The 27,627-nt window shown below is 38.1% G+C and overlaps 1 protein-coding gene across 1 annotated transcript; it reads left to right on the plus strand.

Moving 5' to 3' along the window:
* Positions 1 to 4,052: 4,052 nt before the first annotated feature.
* Positions 4,053 to 26,971, plus strand: LGSN (lengsin, lens protein with glutamine synthetase domain). Its single transcript, XM_009640069.2, has 4 exons — positions 4,053 to 4,082; positions 11,477 to 12,473; positions 23,832 to 24,010; positions 25,772 to 26,971. The coding sequence occupies exons 1-4, from the start codon at positions 4,053 to 4,055 to the stop codon at positions 26,969 to 26,971; spliced, it is 2,406 nt and encodes an 801-aa protein (XP_009638364.1).
* The last annotated feature ends 656 nt before the right edge of the window (positions 26,972 to 27,627 follow it).

Raw genomic sequence — 27,627 nt, forward strand, 5'->3', positions numbered from 1 at the left:
ACACAGAAATTAATGGCTGAAGGTAACTTACACAAATGGGGAGAAAAAAAAGTTTCCTGGTGGATGTCCTGAGGCCTGATTCTTTGCTGTTTACAACAATGTTGATTCAGAGTATATAGAAATTTCCCCTTCTGAAAACCAATTTGAATTGGAGGAGACTACAAGCAGTGATAATTTTAACCTCTTTTTTGGAAAATACCTGAAAAAAACCCTGACCGGTAGCTGGAATCAGACGTTCTAAGCAACAACGACAGTGAAGTTGTGTGTCTGAAGGTTGCTGGCAGCTCATCCGCAGAGACCTCCCCTGAACTGAGACCTCCCCTGAACTGAGACCTCCCCTGAACTGACAGTTATTTGCCGCACTAGCTGTCATCAGAGAGGCTGTATCTCTTTTTTAGCTGCTGAAGAGCTGCTAATGGGATAATGAGCAGTTTGCACTTTCTCATTACCACTTATTCAACCCAGGCAGTGCATACAAAGTAGCTGTAGTTAAAGTATTAAGTGATCACTTTTGTGATGTTTGGGCTGCATCATATTTCCAAAGTGTCTAGGTTTTCAGATTAATATTTGATAAACTGTGGTTGAAACCCAGAATATTTCAATTAAATTATTACACAAACTCATGAAATCAGTTCTACGTTCTAAAAGAAAGGGATCATTTTGTGTAAACCTCTGCTTCTCCTTCAGAAAACACCCTTATGGGCTGTTCTTCTGAGGCTCCTTTTCCAGTGATGCTACAAAGAACGTATAGTTAACAAAATATTAGTCTACATGATACACACCCTTGAGGGTTTACTAATAACGACGTTAAATATGATTTTGCAGCAGGTATAAATTGGAAAAAAACATTTTTGGCACAGAGTTATGCTAATGTTAAAATTGAAACCAACTCAAGGCTTCTTAGCAAGGAAGATGAAATAAATTTTGATACAACTACCTGAAGGGATTAAAGACTGGAAAAGGTGCTTCTGTAATCAAGTGGAAAAGGAGGAGGGTAGGGAAGATGGGACAAGTAGCTGAATGAGGAAGAGCCTGAGAGGCAGGTCATCCAGCCCATCCATCTGCCAGGAACCAAGATCAGTGGGATGGAGGTGGTGCGGATGTTTCTCACAGGTGCCTCCCATATCAAGCAGTAGCTATTACTGAATACTCTTTGACCCTTTCTTTGGTGCCCAATGCCAAAATCTTCTGCCCACCTCAATTTTCTAGGCCTATTAACATCGCATCTTGATGTGGGAAGCTGTCGCCTTGTTTAACAATGGCCATTCACTCTGAGCACAGGTAAGTATAGTTATAAAAGACTTCTGTACAATTATAACATTTTCTGTACTTTGTAATAAACTTACCTTTAACTGAAATGCCTCTCACGTGGCATTCAATGATAAATGTAAAATAGACATGGTCCTGTTCATTTTATATCTTCCCTTTTCTCTATTGGATACTAACAGAATACTTCCTCCTCGTAGGATGCCTTCCTCTCTAGGGCTTATTTTGGAGAAAGACTGTAGAGAGGTTTGTTTTTATGAAGTGATACTCCCACATCCATGTGAAAGCAGGTTTTTGCAAGAGCTTACTGGCAGAAAATGTCTTTCTGTATCCATATATTCTATAGCCATACATAAAAGCCATTTTTATAAATCCTGGATATTCCTCATGCAGATACCATAGACTTGGCCTGATTCATCTTATCTGCCAAAGGTGGGAAGAATATGAGTATTACTGAACAAACTGTGCTCTTTGCAGTAGTCTATGTATTGTGGTACATGTGAATCGGGCTTCCACTAGTTTCTGGATCCGATTCTCAGCTTCTCTGACCAGCACAGTTCTACTGAAACCAGCAGCCTCTCGCAGGCACATATTGGCAGAGAACCCTCTCCCTCTCCTATTTTACTCTGTCCAGAAAACAAAACGAAACAAAACAACATTGTTTTTTGGAGGATCTAATAGGCACTTGAGATGGAAGTGACTGATCCTTCCACTGCTAATGAAAAGATTATTCATTACTAATGGTGTTTGCCAGACTGGTGGTTAACTCTATCCCAGCCGAAAACAGGAGAGCCTCAAAAACTACACTCTTTAAGGCACAAGTTGCTCTTGTCTTTACATTTTGTTTAGCAGAACAAAGCAGAACAGAATACAAAGTATGGTAGAGATGTTTTGTCCTTGCAAAAATGTAATGAAGTTCATTAAAAATATATATAAATGAGTCAGATGTACAATCATAGAATAATTTAGGCTGGATAACATCTGTCGTAGCCATCAGGTTTGATCCTCCACTTAAATCAGGGCCAACTTTGAAGTTGTATCAGGTTACTCAGGGCCTTATACAGTCAAGTTCTGAATATCTCCAAGGATGGAGATCCCACAGCCTCCCTGGGCAACCTGTGCTACTGTTTGCCACGCTTGCTGAGAAGAATATTTTTCTTGCTCTGAAGAATATTTTTCTTGCTCTGATGAATGAGGTTTTTAACTTGAAGTTTGTCTTTTTCAAAATATAAGCTGAGGTTGTTCAGGCTTGCATTCAAAATAGAAAAAATGGAGCACCGGAAGGCCTGTTTCTGCCTGGCCTCTGCTTCTCAGACTATTTGGTCTGAGTAGTCCTGCTCGGAATTGTTCTCCTCTTGGCACAGCTCATCAAAACATAGACTGACAAGTAACTCTGCCATGGCAAACTATAGGGCTATAACACCTGTACGTTGCCAAAAACTGTGATCTGTGCAATTGTGCTAACTGTTGTGTGATGGCAATCTGAGGGCAACATTTTTTGAAAAATTATTCTGCAAACAAAATGCTGACTTCCATCCTATCTGTCTTGCAGGAGCCCAGTCCTATAGAGTGTGCTGGGTGTTGATTTTTTTAACGTTTGTTTGCCAGAATGTCAAGTCTTGTAAGTAAGACTTTTTCTTGAATGCTAATAAACTTACAGATGTTGCCTGTTCCATTCTGTGACAAGTGGGGCAGTTCAGAACAGGGCGAGTTACAGAAATTATGCTGATGGAGTCACAAAATTAGGAGCTGTGGCCTTTCAGTGCCTCCAAGATGAGGAAGGATTTTCAGAATCGTAGTTTGGGACTTGGGCACCTGTATTTATGAATTTCACTGGAGATGCCTAAGATATTTGTGAACTATAGCTCCTAACCCATAGTCATTATTATTATGGGGTAATTTTAACAAACTCATTTTTTTTATTTTTCATTTTTTAGAAGTATAAAAAATTACCAAACCTGCCTTTTTGCAGATTAAATGCCATTCTTAACATGATGCTTACTTGAGTTTATTGAATGACCAATTGTTGGGAAGTGCTGCTGTAAGCACACGATACACTCATCCCGTAATGTTATGTCAGCTAAAGGAATCTGAAGGAATGAAGTGTCAGTTAAACACAGTCCTTTGAATTCATCTTAAACCTGATAAATAAAAAAGCCTAAGAAAGGCAAGCTTAACTATCTAATCTTTGAAATATTTTTAGAGATCTAATACAAAAAAGACCCCTCCCCACAATTCTAATGCAAACAGATCCACCAATATTAATTAACAACAAACAACACCTAGAATAACAGGCTAGTACTGCGTGTTGTTCTTGCCATGTGCAGTACCTTTCAAATCCCTGTCCATGTGTCTCAATAACATACTGTTGTTATAATGCCCAAAATAGGTTTTACCTCTAAGGAGCCTAACAATAGCTTCTATTCCAGAACAGGAATGGCTTGTTACAGGACAAAAGCCCTTTGTGAGGGGAAAAGTTGAGCAAAACAGTTTTATACTCTGTTGTCTTTGTTTCCAGGCAGGCAGGCAGGCAGGCAGGCAACTAGTAATGTGCATTTGTCAGTTTACTACTTCAATGCTGTTCCAGAAAGTGGTGCTCTTGGCCATGACACGTTGGGGTTGCTCTTTATGGTGCCTTGTCTGTGTGGCCTTCTGGGAAAAGAACTTTACAGCATTTTTGTTTTAGCTAACCTTTATTGTATGTGTGCCTATAAATACAGGATGTCCTTCTACTAGTTTTTTACTAGGCCATTTCGAATGGTGACCTGAACTAGAATGAAGTGGACATGAACAAAAAGGAAGATCTTACTCAGCAGGTAAGAGACTGACTGTGAATGATTTCCAAACAGATATGTTGATCTAAAATACTTTTTGTGTCCACTTTAAGATTTCAAGTGAGTGAATACTTCATTGTGGATGGTGTGTAAGGCTCTTCATGCATGTATGTATGGTCTAACTCTGAAGCAAATGCAGGTCAAAGAAAGGCTTCTTGTTTAAGCCATAAAAACCTTATTTGCTTTAGGAAGCAAATCTAACACATTTTAACTTCCTATGTCTTTCATTTATAACTCTATCAAAAGTAACAGAAACAGAAGTCTAAAATCTGATCACATTAATATTTGTGGGAAAACAGATTTGCTTCATTAATGTGAATGAAAGCACTACAATTTGTGGACCAGAGTCTGACCTGAATTAGAAAGTGACACTCTTGAGTCAGGCTGCCGACCTAAGTGAAGCTGCTCAGTTTCTATATGAGTGCATTTTAAAACAGATTCTGGTCCTGAAGTTGTAATATATACTTTCAATAAAGTAAAAAAAAATAAAAAAAATGTACCTATTATTTTGAGTAGCGTCCAGAAGATCCCATTGTGAAAATGTGAAATTAAAATCTTTCAGTAAAAATATTGAGAAAGATGTAATGTGGCTTGGAAGTGATGGTGCAAGCAGACTTCCTGAGGCTACTAGACATTTTTATCAACGTGAACAAATGCATACTTTATATGCCAGAGATGCACCTACTCTGAGTCACTGACTGCCTCCTAGACCATCTTTGTATATGAAATGAGTCATAGAAATTAGACATAAAAGTCTTGTAGATCATTAAGTCCATTCCGCTGAAAATGTCTTCCTGAGGATTAGTCAGCTGTTAAATGGATCCTGCTTTTAGATCTCATTTACACTGCTGCAAATTGGAGATGACACCACCACTGTGCTTTTGTGGTCCCAAATCACTGTGAAGGCAGGTTCAGCTTCTTCATTTTGAGACTCTTACTTTAGAGATTATTTTTTTACATGGTGCAGGTGGCATAGTCCAAGGGAAAGCATTTGCGAATAACCTTGCCTCAAAGACAACTCTGCTGCTTTGAGGCAGCAAGAGAATTAATGACCTTGAGGAGCTCATCTAATTGCGTATATATTATGAAGGCTTTGGATGGGAGTAGCAGATAAAGGTAGATGTCAGATGTGAAAATGTGACACAATATTGTGAGCTAAATTCATTCCATTCATTTTCACATGAAGCACATTAATAATCTTGAGTATATTTAAAAGTTTCAAAGAAGGAAGAAGACTTTGCTTCTGCTCCTAACATTACCACTTGTCTTCCTGTGACTATGGTAAATCTGTGCTTCAGCTTCTCTAACTGCAAAATAATCACATGCACCTAATATTTATGCCACTTGCAGGTCCTTCTCCGGGAGGTTTTTGTAGCAGTAAATCGCTCTCAAAGAACCACTTCATCAAACAAGGACACTGAGGGGGAAATTAGTCACAGCAATATCTTGACATTGTGCTGTGATCTTCATGTCTCTAGCTGACAAGCCACCGGTGTCCATCATAGCACACATTGTTTTAGCACTGCATGCAAGAGCCAAAACCCCTCTCTGTGCCTGGAGCTACTCTCAGGAAATGTTTTTGTGGTCCGCCCTATGACTCCATGGGGCAGATTCCCTCCTGGTACCGATCTGTGTCGCTCCAGTGACTCCAGTGAAGCTGCATTAATTCCCAGCAGTAGAAAATTTGTTCCTGTGTCCTCTGCTCCTTCGCTGCCTGGTTACTGGGGGAGCAGCTGGGCAACGCTTTCTGTCTGTCAGGGGATGGGGCAGAGAAAACACTTGGGCATGGGTGTGCTTGCTTTATGGGCACTGTTGTCTAAGGTCTTATGCATCATCTCTTGTTAAAACCTGACTTCTGGTTTTGAGATTCATTACCACATGAAAAGATTAATTAAACTTGACTGTACCAACCTAGGGGATCTGTAAAGGGTAACCTGGTAACAGCCAAAGTGGGTCAGAGAAAGTTCTTCAGCATTTACAGTTCCATAGCAGTTGAAATACTTTGAGAAACTGTGCTGCTTCTGAAAGTAACCATGTGAATAACATCACATGTCAAAATAGTTTGAACAATATTAGACTGGAAACACTTCATTTCAGTTCTTAACATTGCTTTATATGATAGAAAAAACAAAATCAAACCTACGTGAAGCAGTTTAAATTGTCATAAATAAAAAACTCAGCCAACAAAAATGTACATATTTTTGAGTTTTCTGTTTAGGAGGATTTTTTTAGTTTCCCACCTTTTTCTAATTCTTAGTTACACCAGGTTTTGACATTCTTTCAAAATTAATCTTTCATTCTTGAAAAGTCTTTAGGAATAATTCAGGAAGATCATCACAATTTCACCTTTTAACAATCAGTTAAAATAATGGCTAGAATCGGGTAATGAGCTGAAACAAAAGAGAAAACGAGAATGTGACTGAGAACCTAGTGCATTTTGCTGAGTGGATGCATTGCTTTTTCGGGTAGCTAGTAGCAGGAACATTGGGTTATTTTCTTGATTAGATATACCAAAGCTCCTGCTGGAGGTGCACCTTCCCTCTTCCACCTTTTCCTGTGATAGAAATCCTTCTGCAGCTATTCATCTAGTTTCTCAGAGGATCTTCTAAACTAACTCACTTTCTCCCTTTTTTCCTTTCAAATGCTATAGTATGAATTTCTTTTTCTCATTTCCCTACCTCTTTTTGTCAATACATTTTTGAGAGAGGTTTATAAACCCTGATAGCATTTGCAGTCTTGCCTGAGGTCATGAGGGAAACAAAAAAGGAGAAAAATAGGAGAAAAATAGAAGGTCCCCTCTGCAGCTCTGAATTTGTCTCATAGAACATTACTGATATATTTTGTCATCTATAAAATCCTTTTAAGGCAAAAGTTCAAGAACTGCCTTGGATTTTCACCTGTGTTTTGCACACCAGAAATCTCAGCACTTATTATTCCTCCCAAAGGCAACACTTCACATTTCCAAATGTTCTCAGCTTGCCGACTGGCAGGTTTACAGATGAACTGCCTTTTAGCAGTGCTGTATTTCATGACACATCTAATGTTCCACTTCAGAGCTTCTGCAAAGCCTAAAAGTGAATGCAAACTGATGAAGAAAAATTGGTTTAGCTGTATGTTTTCTGTGTTATGACAAGATACAAAATGTCTATCAGATGTAGAAGCTTCATGGCATGCCAGAAGTGGCATGTACTTGCATTAAGTAGAGCAAGCAATTTCACTTGCACTGTGCTGAAATATTTGCTTACTGACTGTCTTCTATTCTCTCCTCTTCCTACCTGCATGGTGCTCTAATACGCTGCTGTAAAGCACAAGTGTAGCCCTTATGCTGTGTTAATAGTCACGGACGTCCAGACTCTTTGTGTACCCAAAGTGATTCAGTAGGTGTCTAGTGACGACAAGCAACACTGTTATTTGTAGGAGTTGAGATTATCCATAATGGGAGATGAAGTCTGATCTGCAGTTACTCTTCCTACTTGTTGTAGGAGTTGTGCCTGTGTAGCTCTACTGAAACCTTACCGGGTGCAAACCCCCAGGGCAGAGGGGTCAACGTACAAGCATGAATTGCAGGACTGGAGTAAGAGGTCCTGATGGAAAAGAGAACTTGGGGGAGTACCAATGTCTCTATCAATGATGGTTAACATCAGATACATCTTTTAGAAAGAAAATCTGAATCTCAGATTTGTTGTATGATGTGGCACACTGTTTATACTTTGGACCTAATCTTTCTGGCAGGAATATTTGACTCACCACCCAAGTGTTCACTTGCTAAGAAGGAGAAGCAAATTTTGAAATTTTCAAGACCTCTGACTTAGGGTGCCAGTGAATATTTGAAAACAAGCAAACAAAAATTGAATGATATTGAAACAAATATTGGCTAAAAGAACTTTCAAGTAGCTGTAGCATCTCCTACTACTGTTGCCACACAGCAACAAAAATGTAGGATCATTCAGCAGTGAAATAAAAATTAATCAGAACTTTTGCCATGTTAATGTCATGACTGCTTTGTTTTCCTTTTGGCACAGCAGGACACATGGTTCCATGAAATTGTCACAATCTGTATCCAGCTCACTTGCACTTTAACTCTTTCAAGATGCTATTTTACTTAATCATCCCTGTCTTTTGTAAATAAAACTCACTAGAAATAGAAAGTTAAAGAGATAATTCTTAAGTCTTATTTCCTGGGTGCTCTCTCCTCTGTGCCCCAGTACCAGGCCTTTTCTGATGGTAGATACTGCATGAACTAGTAAGGCTGTGTCTGAACTTACGCATATGACTGCCTTTGATATGAAGGGATGCTGGATTTGTACCTTGCAACAAATCTAGCACTGTTTAATTCACTACAGAAAATAGCGTGAATGTTTTCTAGATGAAAGTCCATAAATGTCTGAGTTTGTTTAGAAATGAAGAGTCATTCTCATGCACAAACTCACAGTGTGCCTTGTGCTGAGGGTCTTAAGTAATGCATATGTTGCTCTCTGTAAGAGATTTTTTTTTTATTTGAAGGTAAAAATGATCACCGTTTTTGTTTAAGAGCAATGGGCACAGTATTTCTTTCAGGTCTATGATCAAAATGCAGTACCACAGTCTCAACTTCTGTATGGAAAATAAACCCTTTGCAGAGTACAATAGCTATGTTAGTTATTAGAGTTCTATTGCAAACAGATGTTTCCATTAACAAGTTTAAAAGTAGTCACTCCTTATCCTGCTCATCTCTGTTGAGAAGGTATTTGTTTTGGTAAGGGTTATAATGTGGGGATGGTACCTTGTGTTCATGAAACCATTTAGAATGGCTAATTATGTGAACAGGCAGTTTTCTGTTGTTTTGCTTTTGATGCAAACTACTTTTGGCCTGATTTCAGTACAGAGGTGTTATACAAAAGGATGTGCTCATCTTCAGTCATTATGCTGAACATTTTTCAGAGATCTACAATAGGGACAGCAGGAAAGAATTTAGTCTAACATTAAAATTTGCAATGGTTATCTGTGAGCAGAGTGTGAGAATACAGTATAAAGCAGAAATGCAGATAGTGTTATGATTATGTCACCAGCTTTAAGTTATTCAAAGGAAACAAAAGAATTCTGAAAACTTCATAAAGTGGAAATGAGGATACTTCAATGACGGCAACTTCTGCCACAAAAGATATTTAAGTAAATATTTTTCATAAATGCATTAAAAATTACAATCATTTTATGACTATACCTTTCATAGCTGGAACTCTTCTCTCCATCTCAGAAAATAATGTTAGAAATTTAGAATAGAAATTTAACTTGATGCCTCTTCTATTTCAAAATTACTTGGGTTTTTCCATTTGGAAAACACTGGTTCCTCTACTGTTACTGTTTCTTCCCCAGCTTCATTCACTTTCTTGGATTGCTAAAGGGAATGTTAAAATTCTGCATTGTAATTCTCTGTTATAAATCGGTTTTGCCTGTTCCGTTATTCAGGAATATTCCTTCATTACATTTATATTCCATAATGATGCAGAGCTATAGGAATTAGGTCTATTCTGCATGGGTGAATGTGTAGAGGTATCAGCAATACGCCCAGAATTACTTTACGGGGTATTACAGGGTGCGTTATGGGAATAAACCAAAGCCTTTGGATGAAGAAATGAATTCATTAAAAGCTGAGTGCTAACACTCAGATAAGCAAGGATTTCTGTTGTGAATGAGCCAGTAATTGTGTTTGATTGCAAGTGGGCATTGCAAGCATGTCACTGTCAAGTCACGTGCATGGGGGTTACAGGCACAGAGTGGCTTGTCCTCCCTGGGGGGCTGGCAGCCCCTTGCCTTCCACATTAACAGCAGTGTGCCAGAGAGCTCCCAAAGTAGCTGTAAGTACAGCACGTAGCAGAAATTTAGAGGAAAGGGAAGAGAGGAAGGAGATATTTCTGTGAGCACTGTGTTAGGAGAGAAGTCATAAGCCTTTTTTTGACTAGATAATGATGAAAAATAGCATAATGAGAAAAATAGGGAAAGTAGGGAGGAATAATATAGAAAAAGAGAGGTGTTAATGACCTTAATGGAGGCCAGGTAACTGCTTCCTTCCATATGCACATCAGATGCTGCTGCCTTTCTGTCTACATGCTTTTGTCTGCCAACAGGAGTCTCTTTTGCCTTATCCAGACTGGCATTCACTTTGCTTTTGTGCAGATCCCTACTTCTTCTGGAAATTCAGAAATTGGAGAGAGTGCAGATTATTCCTTTCTGGAAAAGGTAAAGAACGGTCTCATTCAGAGGATATCTCTTGTTTTCCCAGTGTTTTTACAGGTGTTAATTCCAGCCCAACTCAAGCAAACCAAGTACTTTTGGTTAAGCTACTGAGTCTTAAACACATGCGTGAGTAGGTATTCATAAACAAGATAACAATTTACGATTGGCTATGGAGTGATTTATATTTTGCTTAAACCATATTGCGGAGACTTTTTTATGACGTCGTGAGATGGAGAATTCAATCCCTACCTTGACAGTTTGTGAAATAGTTAGTCACCCACAATATTAAAAGCTCTGCTATTTTTTAATTTGAATGTATCTGGTTTTGATTTCCTGTCCTTTTCCCTGTCACCATTGGATTATATCACACTTGTAAGTAGGATCAGGATACTTAGGAGGGACAATGATTCAGCCACTTCTTGATATTCTTTGGGATAATGCAAGCAGAGGTATTTTTGTAGCTCCTTTTGGCACCTTCTCCACATGTCTACATCCATTTTAAAATCTGCTCCCAGCACTACAATATAAATCATATCAATGCCGTATATGAAGGTAAACATCATCTTCTGGTTCTTGCCTGTTTACGCATCCAAATATGGGTTTGTCCTTTTGACCACTGTCCTGGAAGTTCAGTTATTTGGTCAAATTAGATCCTTGAATTAATTTAAAAGCTGTTTATTTTCAGCTTTCACTCCCCATACTTATAAGGATTGCCAGTGTTCTGTGTTTCAGGGCAATAATTTTCCTTTGTAAATACAAATGTTTTTAATACAGCAGGGATATACTCAAATGTAATTTTTAAAATACAAAATACAAAATTTTAAAATATGAATTGTTTTTTTACATTTAAAGGGCACACGTTTGACAAATGATGTCACGCAGGGTACTATGTCTTATATTTTAATTTACTAAATCTGCCTAAAAACTATATTATGAAAGCATTTTCAACAATTTTGTTCTAAAACATAAGAAAAAGAATTCTGTGAGAGTTTTTAAAGTCCAAGTACCAGAATTTGAGGGTCAGCCAGTGTCTACAGAGACCTCCATTAGAAAGAAGTAATGGAGGTGCTACCAGGTAAATGCAGCTGGTGGTAGTACTCCATTGCCGTGTTCCGTTTCATTCATGCATTTTATTTGGTTGTATATTTTATTGCTGGTTACAGAACACATCTGAAAGTGACAATGATGAAGTTGATGGCAACAATATATGTGGTTTCAGAAAGAAAAAGGGAGTCAAAGGTCCTACAAAGCATGTTCCTCCTTTAGCAAATGAGAAGATGGAGCTGTGCCGCACCTCAAAAATCCCAGATCCTTGTCCCCTTCAAGCAACCACTGGTTGCTCAGAACCACCACCAGACCAGCCTCTTCAAAACCCAGCTAGCTTTCCTCCAGTACAAAAGGACAGAGAGGGTCGTGACAGTTCCCGTACTGGCAGCAGCATGGAAGAAGACCTGTCTGGAGAAACACGAGAAATCCAGGAAAATGCAGATACTGGGAAAAGAATAATAGGAAAAATGCATGAGGAAATAGATACACCAGCTAAACCAGAGCTGCCCATGGGCATGCACCCTGCGAGGAGCACAGGGAAAGCTGGGTGGGCAGAGGCAGCGTGCAGGGGAGATGGCAGTGAGAAGGCAGAGAGTAAGCAAGAAGAGCAGGGTGAGATGGAAGAAAAGGATGACAAGTTTCACATGGCAAAGATGGGCTCCGTGGGCAGTACTGTAAGCACGCAAGGGAGCGGTACTGCAGAGTCCTTCGCAGGGGCACCTGCCATTTCTAAACGAAGTTTGCAAGAATTGAAAAACCTGCTGAGTGAAGGTCCTCTGCCTGATTATGGGCCCAATTACAGTGGCAGGGCAGGTGGCACTTTTCCTCAGAAAAATTCAAAGCCCCGGGAGAAAACAGCTGTCAAGCAGGGCCGACCCTTTGAGGCTTTTAGTCCTCATTTTGGAGAGGAGAATCGAAAGTACCACAGCTTCCACAAGGAGGGAGTGGGGCAGCAGAGGAAACCTCTCCTGGTCCTCAGCTCTGCCGGGTCTGATCAGCAGCAACCAGTGGGAAGTGACGTGGATCAACTTATTCTGAGACTACCTGCAGCTCCTACACATGCAGAAAGCACGGCTCCCGAGGTTCACTTTGACTCCTCCTCAGGCCACGCTGGTAAGGATATTTAAACATCACCTGCTGTCCTGCTAAAGAAAATGTTACTGCTATTCTTGTGGGGTTTTGTCAAGCTGCAAACTTTAGTCAGAACTAGCGCATGAGAGAATTGACACCTGTGGTTTCTGTGTGATTGGGACAGATCAGAAGTTGTACTCTACACTTATGCTGCCTTTTTTTTTTTTTATTAAGTATAACACTTACGAAGCCCAGCTGCCTGCCAAAAACTGCCATGCACAAGTGGTCATGTCTTTTTCACTAAAACTGAGATATTTCCTCATTTAAACTAAGCTCAGACAACATTTCCCAAAGGTCTGTTAGATGCTGCAAAGCTGTGATGGTGTCTGGGATTCTTAAAATTTCCTTTTCATTAACATTTCCAGCACTGGAAATTGCTCCCATGCAGGGATGATGTTTTCAATTATCTGTCCTGTGAGAGGACTGGAATGCAAAAACATCTAATATAAACTATAGGGGAAGAAAAACAAATGAGGCAGAGAACTTCCACTTATCTTCATGCTGTTCAATAAGTCCATTTTGGAAGTGTTTATAGAGCCAATTAATTGCTACTAATAAGCTGTGGTTTCTTTGAAGCTGTAAAGGCTATACTTCTGGGCTAGCTGGATCAGCAAACTGAAAGCTACTGATAGCTGTGGTAATGTAATGGGCTCGAGCAGTTTGTTGTTTTGTGTCTATTCCAGAAAGCACACAAACAATAATATGCCAGCTGGATAGATATCAGATTAATAAATGTCCAGGAGCATGAGGCTCAGATCATATTATCTGCCTTTCAGGATAGATACCTTACCCTCTGGCTTACCTCACTGATACAGAAATATGCATCTTATATCTTCACTGATAAAATACCTTGTCCATCATTAACTACATAATAAAATATAATGGCAGCAATTAAATTTGTACAACGATATTAAGTTATCCCACTTTTTTTAAAGTCTCCTTTCAGAGCCCCTCACTACAAGAAGGATGTTGCATTGCTGGAGCATGTCCAGAGGAGAGCAACCAAGCTGGTGAGGGGTCTGGAGCACAAGTCATACGAGGAACGGCTGAGGGAACTGGGGTTGTTTAGTCTGGAGAAGAGGAGGCTGAGGGGAGACCTGATCGCCCTCTACAGCTACCTGAAAGGAGGCTGTAGGGAGGTGGGGGTCGGCCTCTTCTCCCTGGTAACAGATGATAGGACGAGGGGGAATGGTTTGAAGCTGCGCCAGGGCAGGTTTAGGTTAGATATTAGGAAAAACTTCTTCACTGAAAGGGTTGTCAGGCTCTGGAATGGGCTGCCCAGGGAGGTGGTAGAGTCCCCATCCTTGGAGGTATTTAAAAGAAGGATAGATGAGGTGCTGTGTAGCAATATTGCTATACATACCCTGAAAACAGACAATATAAATATATCAAATTTTGTTAGCTGCAGCAGGATTTCTCAGTAGACATATTGTGTGACTCAGTTTGAACAAGTCTGAACAAGATACCCATGAACATTGTTAGTGCTAACTCAGGGCACTGCGTGAGAAATATAAAGCTTTGAAAAGATATTTCGCGCCCAAACCACTCTCAATTCATGTATGTTAAAATAAAGAGGTTAGAGGATTATTTCTCAGCCTATGCTTGACACTCTTCCCTTTCCAGATCACATTGTTTATCACATTGCTGAAAGGCTAGCGAAATGTGGTGTCAAATTTAGATTACTACCATTTTCTCATCATCAACAAAACCAGCAAATGCATTTTAAAATATAGGAATAAGTATTCTTTGTTGTAACACCATTTACAAGGTACAGGGACCTGATGAGATTGTAGATTCCACAGTGAGATTTCAACCCGATTTTAGCCATGTAAAGTGAAGTGGTCAATCCAAGTTTATTAACAGACATTTTGTCTTCAAAAAGGTATAAGGGGTTGATGAGAAATTGGCCTCTGGAAGTGGGCATCTCTTTCCACTCAGTGAGGAATAAGTCCCAAGCTGATTAGTTTAGATTATTTGCCTGACTCTGAAATACCTAAAGCTACCGGGGCTTAATCCTACTCTGCATCACTGGCAATAATAATAACTATAAGAAAACTATAGATGAGAACTAACTGTAAAGGGAAGTGGGGGAAAACTGGTTTATCTCATTAGAAACATATCCAAAATGAAAAGTTTTGGAATCTCATGAGATTTGGATTCCATTTGTCTTTGACCAAACAAACTGTAGGGTTCAGTGTGTGTTCCCGCTAGTAAATGAAATACACAGAAATAGTTTCTATTTAATTAGAAATGTATGTGCTTGAAATTTAATTTTCATTGAATACATTTAGTAATTTAACTGAAGAGAGGAAAGTTTCAGATAATATTCTGCAGTCTTTAATGAACCTTGGCATAAATAATATTTCATTTCTCCCAGTGATAACTTAGTAAGATTGATAAGATAAAATAATAAATATTTTATTTTTATGAGTAAAATATTATCTTCAATAGGCTTCAGGCTACCAAAGTGCCCGAACACATGCTGGGATCTAAACATATCTCAACACTGAGTAGATCTGAAATACAACCTCTTCTATTTTGAAAGTTTTCAAATATTTGAACTCACTCAAATCAGAAATCTCAATCCAAACTTTTTCCAAACACTTGACTTAAAAAAGACACATAAATAAGCAAATTGTTCTCTTCCTCTCTTTGTTTCTTTAGAATGGAAACAAAGTATGAGAGCATTGAAATTTTATGACTCTACATACATACATGATTATTACATAAACAGTGCCCAGTGTATTTACTTTGTCACTATGTTGAGCACTATCCATGTTTGGATGCCATGGCCAAAGCAGGAATATATCTTATTGTTCTGAAAGTACACAATTTCTAGAGGTCAGCAGTAGAAAGGCTAAGACATGTAGCTGAGCTTTAGTGATTCAATGTAATGTAGAGGATTGAAATACAGTCATGTTAGTTACACAGTTAACATTTCTCAGAAAAAAAAATCCATATATTTTCTCCAAAATTCTGATTGAAAATTATAGAAATATTACTGCATGCACATTTTGTCCATTGCTTGTCAGCTCTTTCGTAAAATAAGTGATTGAACATGGGATAAAAATCATAGAAGAGAGACAGACATGCAAAATATTTTGGTCAATATGAAAGATATTACTTGGACAACGTCAGTGAAACTGGAGCTGAAGCTAAAGCTACAGCTCTTTCAATTTAAGTCATCACCATGGTGTTGTGGTTTAACCCAGCAGGCAGCTGAACACCACACAGCCGCTCGCTCCCTCCCTCCCCTGTGGGATGGGGGAAAGAATCGGGGAAAAAAAAAGTAAAACCCATGGCTTGAGATAAAGACAGTTTAATACAACAGTAGAGGAAAAGAGTAATAATAATAACAGAAATAATAATAATAATAATAGAATATGCAGAGTATACAAACCAAGTGATGCACAATGCAATTGCTTACCACTGTAATCAGGCTGTTACCTGAGGCTTCAAATTACCTTTGCACATCTTGGTCTGTAGCTGAGGACAAAAAAATTTGTTCAAATCTTCTTGAGTGAAGACAGAAAATCTGGGCCCCCAGAAACCTGAGCAGGTCCAGGAGGAGGTCCTCTCAACAGGGCTCATCTTCTGGAGCATGCATCAAGTGAGGCCATGTGAATATGACCAGGATGGGATCAGGAACTGTAGGAGGGAGAAAGAAATTTCTGAAGAAAGAAAATATGACAGCTATAGCTGCAGGCATCAGTAGCTACCTAGTGACTGTTGAAATGTCAAGTGCACAGAAAAGAAGGTTTGAACACTCCAAGAGTCATATGAAATGTTATGTGGGTGCTGACCCCAAACACTAAGCTCCTTTGCTTAGTTGTAATTTTAAACAAAAACATATCAAGTAGCTACTAACAGGCTATTTTTCCATACTTATGAGTGGAGTTCACCAATCCTACAAGCAATTCTCTTTTCCATGACAATGAATAACCTCATGTTGTAATTCTTAACTTGTTTAAAGCTCATATATTTGGTAATAAGGAAGTTAAAAAGGACAATACCTGGTACTTAGGGGCAGAATTATGCAAAAGTAGTCTTAGGAATTAAAACAAATAGCCTAGGCTTTCTGCTCCATTGAAATTAAAAAGTTTGCCCACAAACTTTTAACAAAATCTGATCTCCCCCTGTGGTTTCACTGTCCTCTGTGCTCATCTGGAAGAGGCATGTCTGTCTCCACTGCTTCTGCTCAGTGACAAGGAAATAGAAATGGAGACTCTTCAGGAGCTGTAAGTGGGCAATCAGGAGTTATAGGTGAAGGCAGGAGACGTACATAAGCTCCCGCTCTGGGTACTTCATATTCACTGCCTCTGCAGTCATTCCTGCAGAATAGCTGTGTTTTTCATTTGCTACTCCTCTCTGCTTTGTATTTTACATAATCGGCGCTGGTTTTGCATCTCTCCTAAAGTGAAAAGCCAAAGCCATACTGTTCCTTCATGTTCCTTCGTCACGCCCTATTTGCAGTTCAATAAGATCTTTCTAATATTTCTTTTTCTACTTTTTGAACCTACCTTGAACATAGCAGGGCTGAAGCTCAGCTCCTTTCTAAACCTTCTAGATTACTCTTATTTTCTGTTGAACCAACCATCATATTTTCTGTGTATTTCTTTCCTTTCCCTCTGAACTGATCTATAGACAACTTGCTATTTTCTTCACCTCACAAGCTCTAAGAACAGCTATTTTCCTTTAAAGCAAACCAAAACTCTTAAGACCTTTATCTTCCTTCCCAATAGCTGAAATCTTCCTTCTCTGTGATTCTCTATGATTTTCTCTAAGATTTTCCCATTTTTTCCCTGCAATCTATACAAAACAAAAATGCTCAGACAGCACTTCCATCCTATTTTTCTGACCTATTTTTTGTCCCCTTTCAGGTGAGATCCAACTCATCTGACTCTGGTGCCTGGAGTAAGCTTGTCATCCTGTGACTCTATGAGAGAAAGAGGTGTATTCAGACAGTGATTCCTCCCACCCATTGGAGATGCTAACTTTCATTCTAGTAATAGTGAAAGGTTCCCAAAACAGTTAGCTTAGGCCTAATGTAAGTGAAATGCATTCTCTGCTTGATCTCTCTGCCAGCTGCTTCTCCTTCTAAAACACACTCAAGAAGAGTTTAGTCCTTACCTTTCAATACTGTGCAAAATCTCTTTCATAAATAACCTTGCTTCCCATTTAACATGGTGGTCTCACTCATTCTCACTTGATTTTTTTTAATTAGGTCAAATATTTTTAGACCAGAAATGGCTATGTAGTCTGCAATAGTGCATCCCTCAGTTCATAGAACTTTGCTCAGCGATTCCTTCCTTAAATCCAAATTTTCTGTTTGTATTTGAAGAAAGACGTGCTACTCTAGATCCACCATATTTAGGATTATTAGTTAGGTAGTTCCAGTGGTATTACTCACCTTGATTTTTTTTCAGACACCTGCATATTTTGTTTTCAAATCCTCTTGCCTAGGTGAAATATTTTCTAACCTTTCTATAAAACTGATCTATTTATCATTCGATACAGAAGACCCATTTTTATAAAACATCCCGGAAGATAGAAAAAAATGGGTGATTTATTTTATCTTTCATCTATTGAGAAACAAAGTCTTATTTTGTATTCAAATCTTGATGATGTAGATCCTCTGAGAAGCAGTGTCATGCTGTTGTCATACAGTTTGGAAAGAATAATTCACAGATGATTGAAGCTCTTCATTGGTCTCCAAATTAGCTACAAAACTCAAGAAAAAGAGCTGAGCTTCTGCATGGCCATATGGGTAAAAAAGCCTGATTCACACTTAAGATTAAAAAAGAAAGCAGATGATCATGAGATAAAGAAAAGGTTAGAAAAAACATTGAAAGTATCAGTATCAAACCTGTTAAGAAAATATTTTTACTGTCTCCCATGCTTTGATTAAGTTTCTGGTTTGCTTACATATTTATTCCCTGGTTAGGGGTCTTGCAGGGGAGCAAAAACAAGAGGTAGGAAACATCTTTTTATATACTTTACTGCAGAAATCAAATACTTTACTGACCTATCAGTAAAAATTTTTGGTGAAACTATTTTTGGGTGAAAAAGAAATGTATATTACATAATGTTTTCAACTGGAAATGCTTCTGATCACTATTCACATCAATAGTACTATTCAAATGTAACCCACTACTCATTTCTATTTACCATGTTAAAAACCAGATGGGAATGGAAAAGAGAGGCTTTAAATACTAGCAATAAGAATGATGTCTAGCATAGGAAAAGCTGTGATATGAGGTTTGAGAAATAGACTACTAATGTTTGAAGACAAACATGAGAACAGTAAGTAACACGCTGTACAAACCAAGTGGAATGGCTGTTTTTAAATATACAAACCGGAATCCTGTAAAGATGAGCAGGCATATTTATATTAGTACTGACAGGAATTTCCATAGGATTTTGAAGCTTGTAGATGTGTGATCACCTGTGGGACTCATTGCCAGTGGATACCACCAGGGCATGGTATCTGTTTTTATAAAGGGGGCTTAAATACACAAACTGGAATCCTGTAAAGATGAGCAGGCATATTTACATTAGTACTGACAGGAATTTCCATAGGATTTAGAAGGTTGTAGATGTGTGATCACCCTGTGGGACTCACTGCCAGTGGATATCACCAGGGCATGGTATCTGTTTTTATAAAGGGGGTCAACATTCACATAGATCTTCACAAGCACCCCTGTTAGATTTCTAAGGATGAAGAAGAAATTAAGACAAATCTGGATATTAACCCTTCTGCTCCTAACCACAAGGCCACATTTTTAGTGAGGAACTGCAAAACCCATTCTCTTTAGAGGGATTATTTTGCAAAGAACGCTTTGCCTTCCCCTTTAATAGCTGACAGCAAAGACAGCTCTAGTGTAAGGAAATGCTGCCTTGACTGGCATAGGAATTGCTACGCTTGCAAGGGTTTTTATTTCCCTGCTGCTCTGAGGCAGCAGCAGGTGCCACAACGTGCCACGGAGCACGGGGATGTGCGTTCTGAGGCTGCGTGGGGCTCAGGCGTGACCAGACCCTCCCTCATGGGGCAGGAGCAGGGTGAGCAGCAGCTGCATGGCTACAGCAGGGTCATTGCAGGAGGGAGCACATCTGGCACAGCTGGAGACAGAGTGGGACAAAGAAACTGGAGGAGGACTGATGGAAACGTGTGTCCTTCTCCAGTGCGGGTTTTGTATCTGGAGTTTACCTTCTGGTTTCTGCTGTTATTGCTTTACGTTACATTGGTAGTCGTGTTTCTCAGTGAAGAGTTTCCAATATTACTACATTTGTTAAGTCAGCCTGTTCCTGTCATTGCCAAGTCCCCTGGCTACATGTAGCACGTTCTTTTCATTTCATCAGCTTGACACAGCCACCTCTTATAGAGCTGAAAAATTGTTTGCTTTAGATACAGTGTGATTTAATAAGGGACCATGGGAAAGGATTTCTTTGAACAAGAAGATAATGACAGATCGATCTGGGACATGTGCACTTTCTTCTGCCATGGCACTTTTCTGTTGCTGAGAAGATAAAGCTGATGTTAACTATTTGCCCTAGCCAGATGTCAGCTGCCCTCAGTAATCTGAATTGCTTCAATATTAATAATCTAAGAACGGTACCACTCTTCTGCTAGAAATAATAATAATAATAATAATAATAATAATAATAACAACAACAATAACAAAAACAACAACAATAATAATAATGATGATGTATAATCTGTAGGGGTTTTGGTAATATTTTTAGTTTTGTGTTATTTTTTAAAAATATGTGAAGATAATATGTTTATATTTGTAGATATTTTGTACTAATTACAAAAGAAACACGAGTAATACTAATTGTTTCTCAGTGGTAACTTAAATGGCAAGTGCAGACAGAACCACAGAAAAACAAACATTAAGTGCTTTTCTGTGTACTACTGACTCGATATAGTTATCTAAGGATCTGTATGTACCATTCTGCTTTAAGAAAGATGGCCAGCCTGGATTTATATTTGATTTTTAAAATGAAAATCTGAACCAAAATCTGAGCATCTTGTGACATTTACATACATATTTCCATAAGTGGATTTTTCTGAAATGAACACAAAGTTGCCACTATTTCTAGAGGCCCAGAGAGCTATGGAAACAGTTCCATTCATGAACACCATCCTCCCTCATAAGAATGTAAGAGTGTTAGCTTGTGTATGTAATCTGCTAGACCTTTCTAATACTTATTTATTAGCTACCTGATCTCCAGTAACTAATTCTCTGGATAATAACTGTACGAACTGGGAAAAGACAGAGTACTCTGTTCCCTACTATTCCTTTCCAAACTTTAGTCATCATTGGCTTCATGGACTTAGTTTGACAGTGATTTATTTAGTGACTACCAAGAAAATGTATTTTGGGACCTGTGCTGGAGAAAAGTGAGTACTGTCAATTATTCACCAAATATTATTTAAGAAACAAATCCCCTTTCATATTGCCAAAATCAGTCAGAGATATTAAGTAATGATGATATTTTTTATCTATCATACAATTTACAGAAACTTACTTCAATGGGAAAGATAATCTGTAAATGATATAAAAGATGAACGGCCTCTAAAAAGTATGTGAAAGCTGTGGCAGTGTTTCTATTGATTCTAACAGATTTTGGATAAAGGCTATTATACATTAATAAGTATCTGTGTTTTGACTAGTGGCTTGTCTAGACTGGTATATAGCCTAATTTTAGACTAATACTAGACCAATATATAAGTTTTAGTCTCATTGTTTAGAAAGATTTATCATTAATGATAAGTCCAACTGGAGAAGATAAATTCTTGCTTCTTCATTTAATAATTTTTGCTTGTTTAATGTTCCTTAAAAACATTACTTCATAAGAATTTTCTGTTAATTTATGATATTTCATATGACCTAATTATGTATATATGCATTTATTCAAATAAATTAACTTGAAGACAACAGATATATATAAAATTCAGAAAATTACCTACCATTGGTAGATGTTTAAATTAAGTATATTTGTAGCTTTACTTTTAAAATTAATTCATACGTCATTAAGATGAATGCATATCACATTTGTGTTTTTCTTAGGTATTGATTTCATATCATTTATATCTCTTAGGAATACTGATTTGAAGAATTATTTGGGTCAGAGTTAAAGATTTTTTTTTCATGAATTATGTGTTCTTACTTGAAAAATGTTTGTTCAGTAGATGCAAATTTAACAGGCAACATTTCAGAACATTATAAGAAATACTTGCAAAATTTACATCAAAAGTTGACAATATTCTGATGTCAAGGGTTGCCAATCAAACTTTATTTTGAATAATATGAAGACATAAAAATCTCCATGTGACAAGTGGTAGACATTTCCTTTGCACAGGAAATTAAACATGTGTAGAATAAGGGATTGAGCACTGCTTTTGCAAAGGCAAAAACATCAGGATTCTGTCCCTGGAGTGGAATAATTTTATTCAGCTCCTTGCTGTAATCTGTAAGAAGATTTTCAGAATCTTTTAAAATTCTATTAATCTGATAAATAGATGCGGTTTATTACCTTCTATTTGATGGTCAGGTTCATAAAGAGGTCAAACCTGCTAAATGTCACTAAACATTTTTGTTGTAAAACAACGTTATGGAATGACTGAAATGGTTTTCAAATAACTATTACTTGGATGACATACATAAGACAAGGACAGTTTACTTACCGTCCCTGCTCGCTATTGTGTTTTGGCAGCCTCTGTAGCAGAGTGAGTGTTACACAAAATATTTAAACAGGATTTCCTTATTTAATGCACATATTTTAAAGGATGTAGTGCCTCAGTGTTTGTAGAAGACAGAGAAAAAAGGCTGTTTTCATAAGCAGATTACAGCTGAAGCAGACCAAAGTGAAAGATGTCATGAGAAGAAGTGGATGGCACAAATTATTTTTTTCTTGCTTCTATATTTTTGATTTTTATTCTGTTTTCCTATAGACTCATATTTACTTACAATTATGTCCTGTGCTTTCACCTGTCATTCCTCGGGGAGCACTGTTATTACTTGACAACTTTGTACTTTACTGACCTAAAGTATCCTTGTCACCTCCTTGGCCATCTGAAGTTGGAGGATGCTCCAGTAATATTTAAAGACTCTGAAAAATCTATGACTGTGGATGAGTTTTCTGCCTTCTCAGGGAATAATCAGCCAGCCTTGTGCAGGACTAGCTGGAGAGCCTCCTTACAGCCTTGCAGCTGGAGGTCCTACTTGCCCCAAAGGAGACATCAAAAAAGATCTGTTTGTGCCTGCTAGCTGCTGCTAAAGGAGATACAGTCCAGTTTGGGTAGTTTGGGAGATTGGGAGTGCTCCCACAAGCCTTCATAGTACCTCAGCCTGAAGCTTTTAACTTCCACTTGAAGGGTAGTGATGAATGTTTGCTGTTGGTCCTATGGATCTGAAAGATCTGGAAAAAAAATATCTGATCATATTCTCAGCCTCCCTGGTAGAATGGAGGACTTTCCTCCCAGAGATGTAGGAAGAATTATTTTTTCCCATTTTTTCATACCTTAATATCAAATTTTACCCTGGTCTAGTTAGTTTATTGTACTAAATGGAAATTAATAGCTTGTGTATTTTAACTTGAATAATATCAACACATTGGCACTCAAAAGAAAAGCAGGCTGAGAGATTGAGAGGTTTGTGAAAGGAAGTTACTGTGCACAGCTTTCTGCTCCATTACAGAAGTTACACACAGATGCTACTGCTTTCATGCCAGGAAGTTTATACAGTCCTACAGCTGCTGTAATATAGTTAAGAAGATGACTCCATAACAGCAAGTGCATAAGTGCATAAATGCATAAACCTCTCCTAAAAGTCTGCTGCATGTGGTGGAGAAGACTGCAGGCCTCCTCAGGAGGTTTTGAGAAAGTTTTAGTAGAAGACAAGTGCCCTTTTTATCATGTTTCTGTATCCAAGCACTTTTCAAAGGCATTGAAGAAATATAGCATCCGAATTTTATCAGCTTTCAGTGGGAAATAAGTATCCAGCTGCTATTTGTGCTCCTAAAAACACCCAACAAACCAGCTGAAGTATCCCTCAGAAATTCCCAGCTTTTCTGCATGATTCCCCTGTGTCCTCTTACCAACATGAAAAAACATTTAAGTTACAGACCATTTAAAAAAATAAGGAATTTTATACAGGTCCTCAGGGGAAAAAAGGGTGTTTTTGTTTATAAAAATGTTTTGTGATGCATATCTTTTTCCTATTTTTGTTTTTACACTCCATGTTGTAGTTTCCTACTATTGCTCTTTTTAGGACAACAGCCTGTATTCCAGCATTCATTATTTTGTTTGATGTGAACATTCCTCTTCACTTATAGCATCCAGCAGAGAGCCTGATGTAAACAGCCTTGGAAGTCCAACTCTCCTTCAACTGTTCTCTCATATTGAATTTATTAAGCAGCAGATGGCCAGGGACAATGTACAGTTTGTCAGATTTGAATCAATAGACCTCCATGGTGTATCAAGATCAAAGAATGTCCCTTCTCGCTTTTTTCACGTAAGTTTTTTGGTTTCTAGCTGTACCTTTATGTGTTTTCATGGCCATGTCCTTAATTTATATTTTATACATTTTTTTTTTCATAGCGCAGTCAGAAACTCAAACTTAGAACAAATTACCTGTTCCCTCCACTTGTTGATGTTCCCAAAGGATCTGGACTTTTTTCATCACTACAATATCTCTTCCCTCAGAGTTATCTTTTCAGGTTAAATGCATTATAAAGATTTTGTTTTACTGAATATCAGTAAATAGCAAAAAGAGGAGTAAACACTAAAAGAAAGATAACTGAATGAAAATCAATTTAGCTCTGAGAAATTTTATAGTCACCAATCATATAAAAAAATACCATTGAGTTGCATGATGACTTAATAACAATATTTGCTATATTCATGATTCAGGAAATAAGAACTAAATTAGGAAGCAATACTCGCTGCGTTTATCCTTGACCGACCAGCCTTTTCAGTATATTATTTCTGTGATACTTGATGTGCATAACTAGGTTATACTTTCACTCATATATCACAATGAATATTTTAAGCTTTACTGAGCGATCACAAAAAAGGATATGAACATAGAAAGATGTAGAGCACTTTTGTTTCAAGTTCTTTCTAAAGCCAAAGACATATTTTCATTATTTCCCTTTTAGGTATTGCTGAACTGTATCATCTAGATACAATTTGCTCTCTCTGATGCCATTTGGATTTTATCAAAATAAACTTTCTCTCAGTCATTTTAATACTTGTGAGGGCTGGTAGGTTAATTGCAACTTCTCTATCAGTTACAATGCCAAATTGCAAATGTCTAGATCAGCTTGTTCAAAGACAGCTTTTGTGTTTACCTTACTTACCATCTGAAGAAATTGGAGCTTTGGATGACAGTCTAAATTTTTGGACATGAAGAAAGTGTGTATGCATACACACACACATATGTATACATACAGAGTGACTGAGAATAATTTAATTTCTTTTTTTTTTTTTTTTTTTTTACATTTTTTTGGATGGGGGGGTTTGAGGAGGGAGAGGTAGTACTATAGGGTAATCATCTTTGACACCTTTTCAGTCTCACACGGACAGCTTAGATGTCTTGGAGCAGTATTCACCATACTGTGCATTTTTGGTTATGAGTGTCACAGGGAGATTTGCTACCACTGGACTGCCACCTACTTAAGACAAGGCAGACTTTATTTATTTTAAATGAAGCAGTTTGAAGTATTTCAACAATTTGCCATCGGGATAGGCAAAATTTTGGTTTTTTTCAGCTCTGAGCTTGGTCCTTTTTGTGTTTGTTGAAACATATAAGGTATTTAAGAAGAAGTCACAGCTTGAATTCATATTGCCATGAGTCTTGTGTGGTCACTTGGATCTATGTAAAGGAAATGTTCAGAGGGTATGAAAGCCTTATAGAGTAACTATAGATAGGAGTTCAACTTGTTGAGTTTGCACCTAACTGATGATGCCCATAACTGTATAAAGACAACACAAGGTAGGTGTTGAACATTTTTCAATTCTTTACGGAAATTTAAAAAATGGTCATTGGGATACTTGATGCCAGGGTTTTCATACCAATGTTGTAGAAGGTTGTTCTGCTTCATGACACAGTAACTGGTTGTTGCCCTCCACTTTAGTGATCACTGCATTTTAGTGTTCTTTTAGGAAAAATACTATTGTCTTACTGAGAATCTGAGTTTTACATTTTACATACATAAAAATACTGTTGAGTTCTTTTCTCATTTGGTAATGTGTCATTCTGCTCTGTGTTTAGGAAAAAGCAATTCATGGTGTTGCCATGCCCAGAAGTTATCTTGAGCTGACCCTGAATCCTAAAGATAATGAATTAGATTACGTTAATGCAAGCAATTTTAATTGTGACATAATCCTGAACCCTGATTTATCAACGTTTCGAATTCTGCCCTGGACTGAGCAGACTGCGAGAGTCATATGTGATTCCTTCACTGTGCTGGGCAACCCGCTCATGACCTCACCGAGGCACATTGCCAAGAAACAGCTGAGCCAGCTTCAGGACAATGGCTTTTCTCTACACTCTGCCTTCACTTATGAATTTTGTATTTATGGCATTACTGAGGTTGTAAATTCAAAGACAATATCCTTTCCTGCAGCCACGATACTAAATAACCATGACCAGACTTTCATTCAGGAGCTCATTGAAGGAATGTATTATGCTGGTGCCAACATTGAAAGCTTTTCTTCTTCCAGTGGGCCTGGGCAAATGGAGATCACTTTTCATCCAGCATTTGGCATAGATGCTGCTGACAGTGCCTTCACGTTTAGAACAGGCATTAAAGAGGTGGCTAAGAAGTATAACTACGTGGTTAGCTTTTTCTCAGAATCAGGATTCTACAATTCAGGGGCTCTGTCACATAGCCTGTGGGATTTGAATGGCCAGAAGAATTTGTTTTCTGCTGGTTATGGAATTGAGGAGCTCTCAGATATTGGAAAAAATTGGTTATCAGGTCTCTTGGCACATGCAGCAGCTATCAGCTGCTTGATGGCTCCTACCACCAGCTGCCGTAAGCCTTATTCTAAATACAGTAAAGAATCAAAAGAGAGTGTAAATGCAAAATGGGCATATAATGATAACAGCTGTGCCTTTAATGTCAAATGTCATGGTGGAAAAGGCACTCACATAGAGAATAAATTAAGTTCTGCTACAGCAAACCCCTACCTAGTGCTTGCTGCTACTATTGCTGCAGGTCTAGATGGAGTAAAGAGAGGGCTTAGGTATGATGATATGGTCGAAGAAGAAAATCACACTGCTGGTCTGAAACACTCATCAGTCCCCCTGAAACTAGAAGATGCTCTTGTTGCACTTCAGAAAGATTCGTGCATTAAGGAAGCATTAGGTGAAACTTTTATCCGATATTTTGTTGCCATGAAACATTATGAATTAGAAACTGAAGAAATGGATAGTGAAAGGAATAAATGTCTGGGGTATTTTATTTAGAAGGAGCACTCTTCTATAGTGATGCTGTGTAAACATATACAGTGAATGGCTAATAATCTTGAAATGAGTAAATATATTTTAAAATGTTTTTAATGCTTTGGGATTTTTTTTCCTCCTTTGTATAGTACATGGCGATTGCATTTTATTATCTGTGTACATTCAGGACAGTGTAAAGCTGATAATCATGAAATAACATTAGCAGGCTTTTAAAAAACAGGTTTTTTTTTCAATTTAAGTGAACAGAGCTGCTGGTGAAAAGAAGAAAAGACAAGGTGAATTGGAGAAGAGCAACTGTACAACTGTAATAGGACTGTATAATGTGCAGAAAAGTAGGAATAATGGGGATGGTGCAGGGGGACAGAAGAACTGAGGAAGGAGGGGAATTTCTTGTTCAGCGTGGTTATGGGATTTCTCCCAGCCAATACAGTAGCTGAAGGGTTGCTAAACCAGAAAAAACTGAGCTTGATTTAAAACTTAGGCTAGAATGATGAACCTTGTAGAGAGAAGGGCAAGGGACTGAGGCTGTAGAACCTGAGAGTCAGGAATCAGCATGTTAATAGACATAAATAAAAAGACAGGAGGGATTACAAAATAATCTATACATCAGGAATTCTGTTGCTGAATGAAGTTTGCAAGAATTATACTGGATAAAGACA

This window comes from Egretta garzetta, unplaced genomic scaffold, assembly GCF_000687185.1.
Source record: "Egretta garzetta isolate BGI_Z169 unplaced genomic scaffold, ASM68718v1 scaffold55, whole genome shotgun sequence".
NCBI lineage: Eukaryota > Metazoa > Chordata > Aves > Pelecaniformes > Ardeidae > Egretta > Egretta garzetta.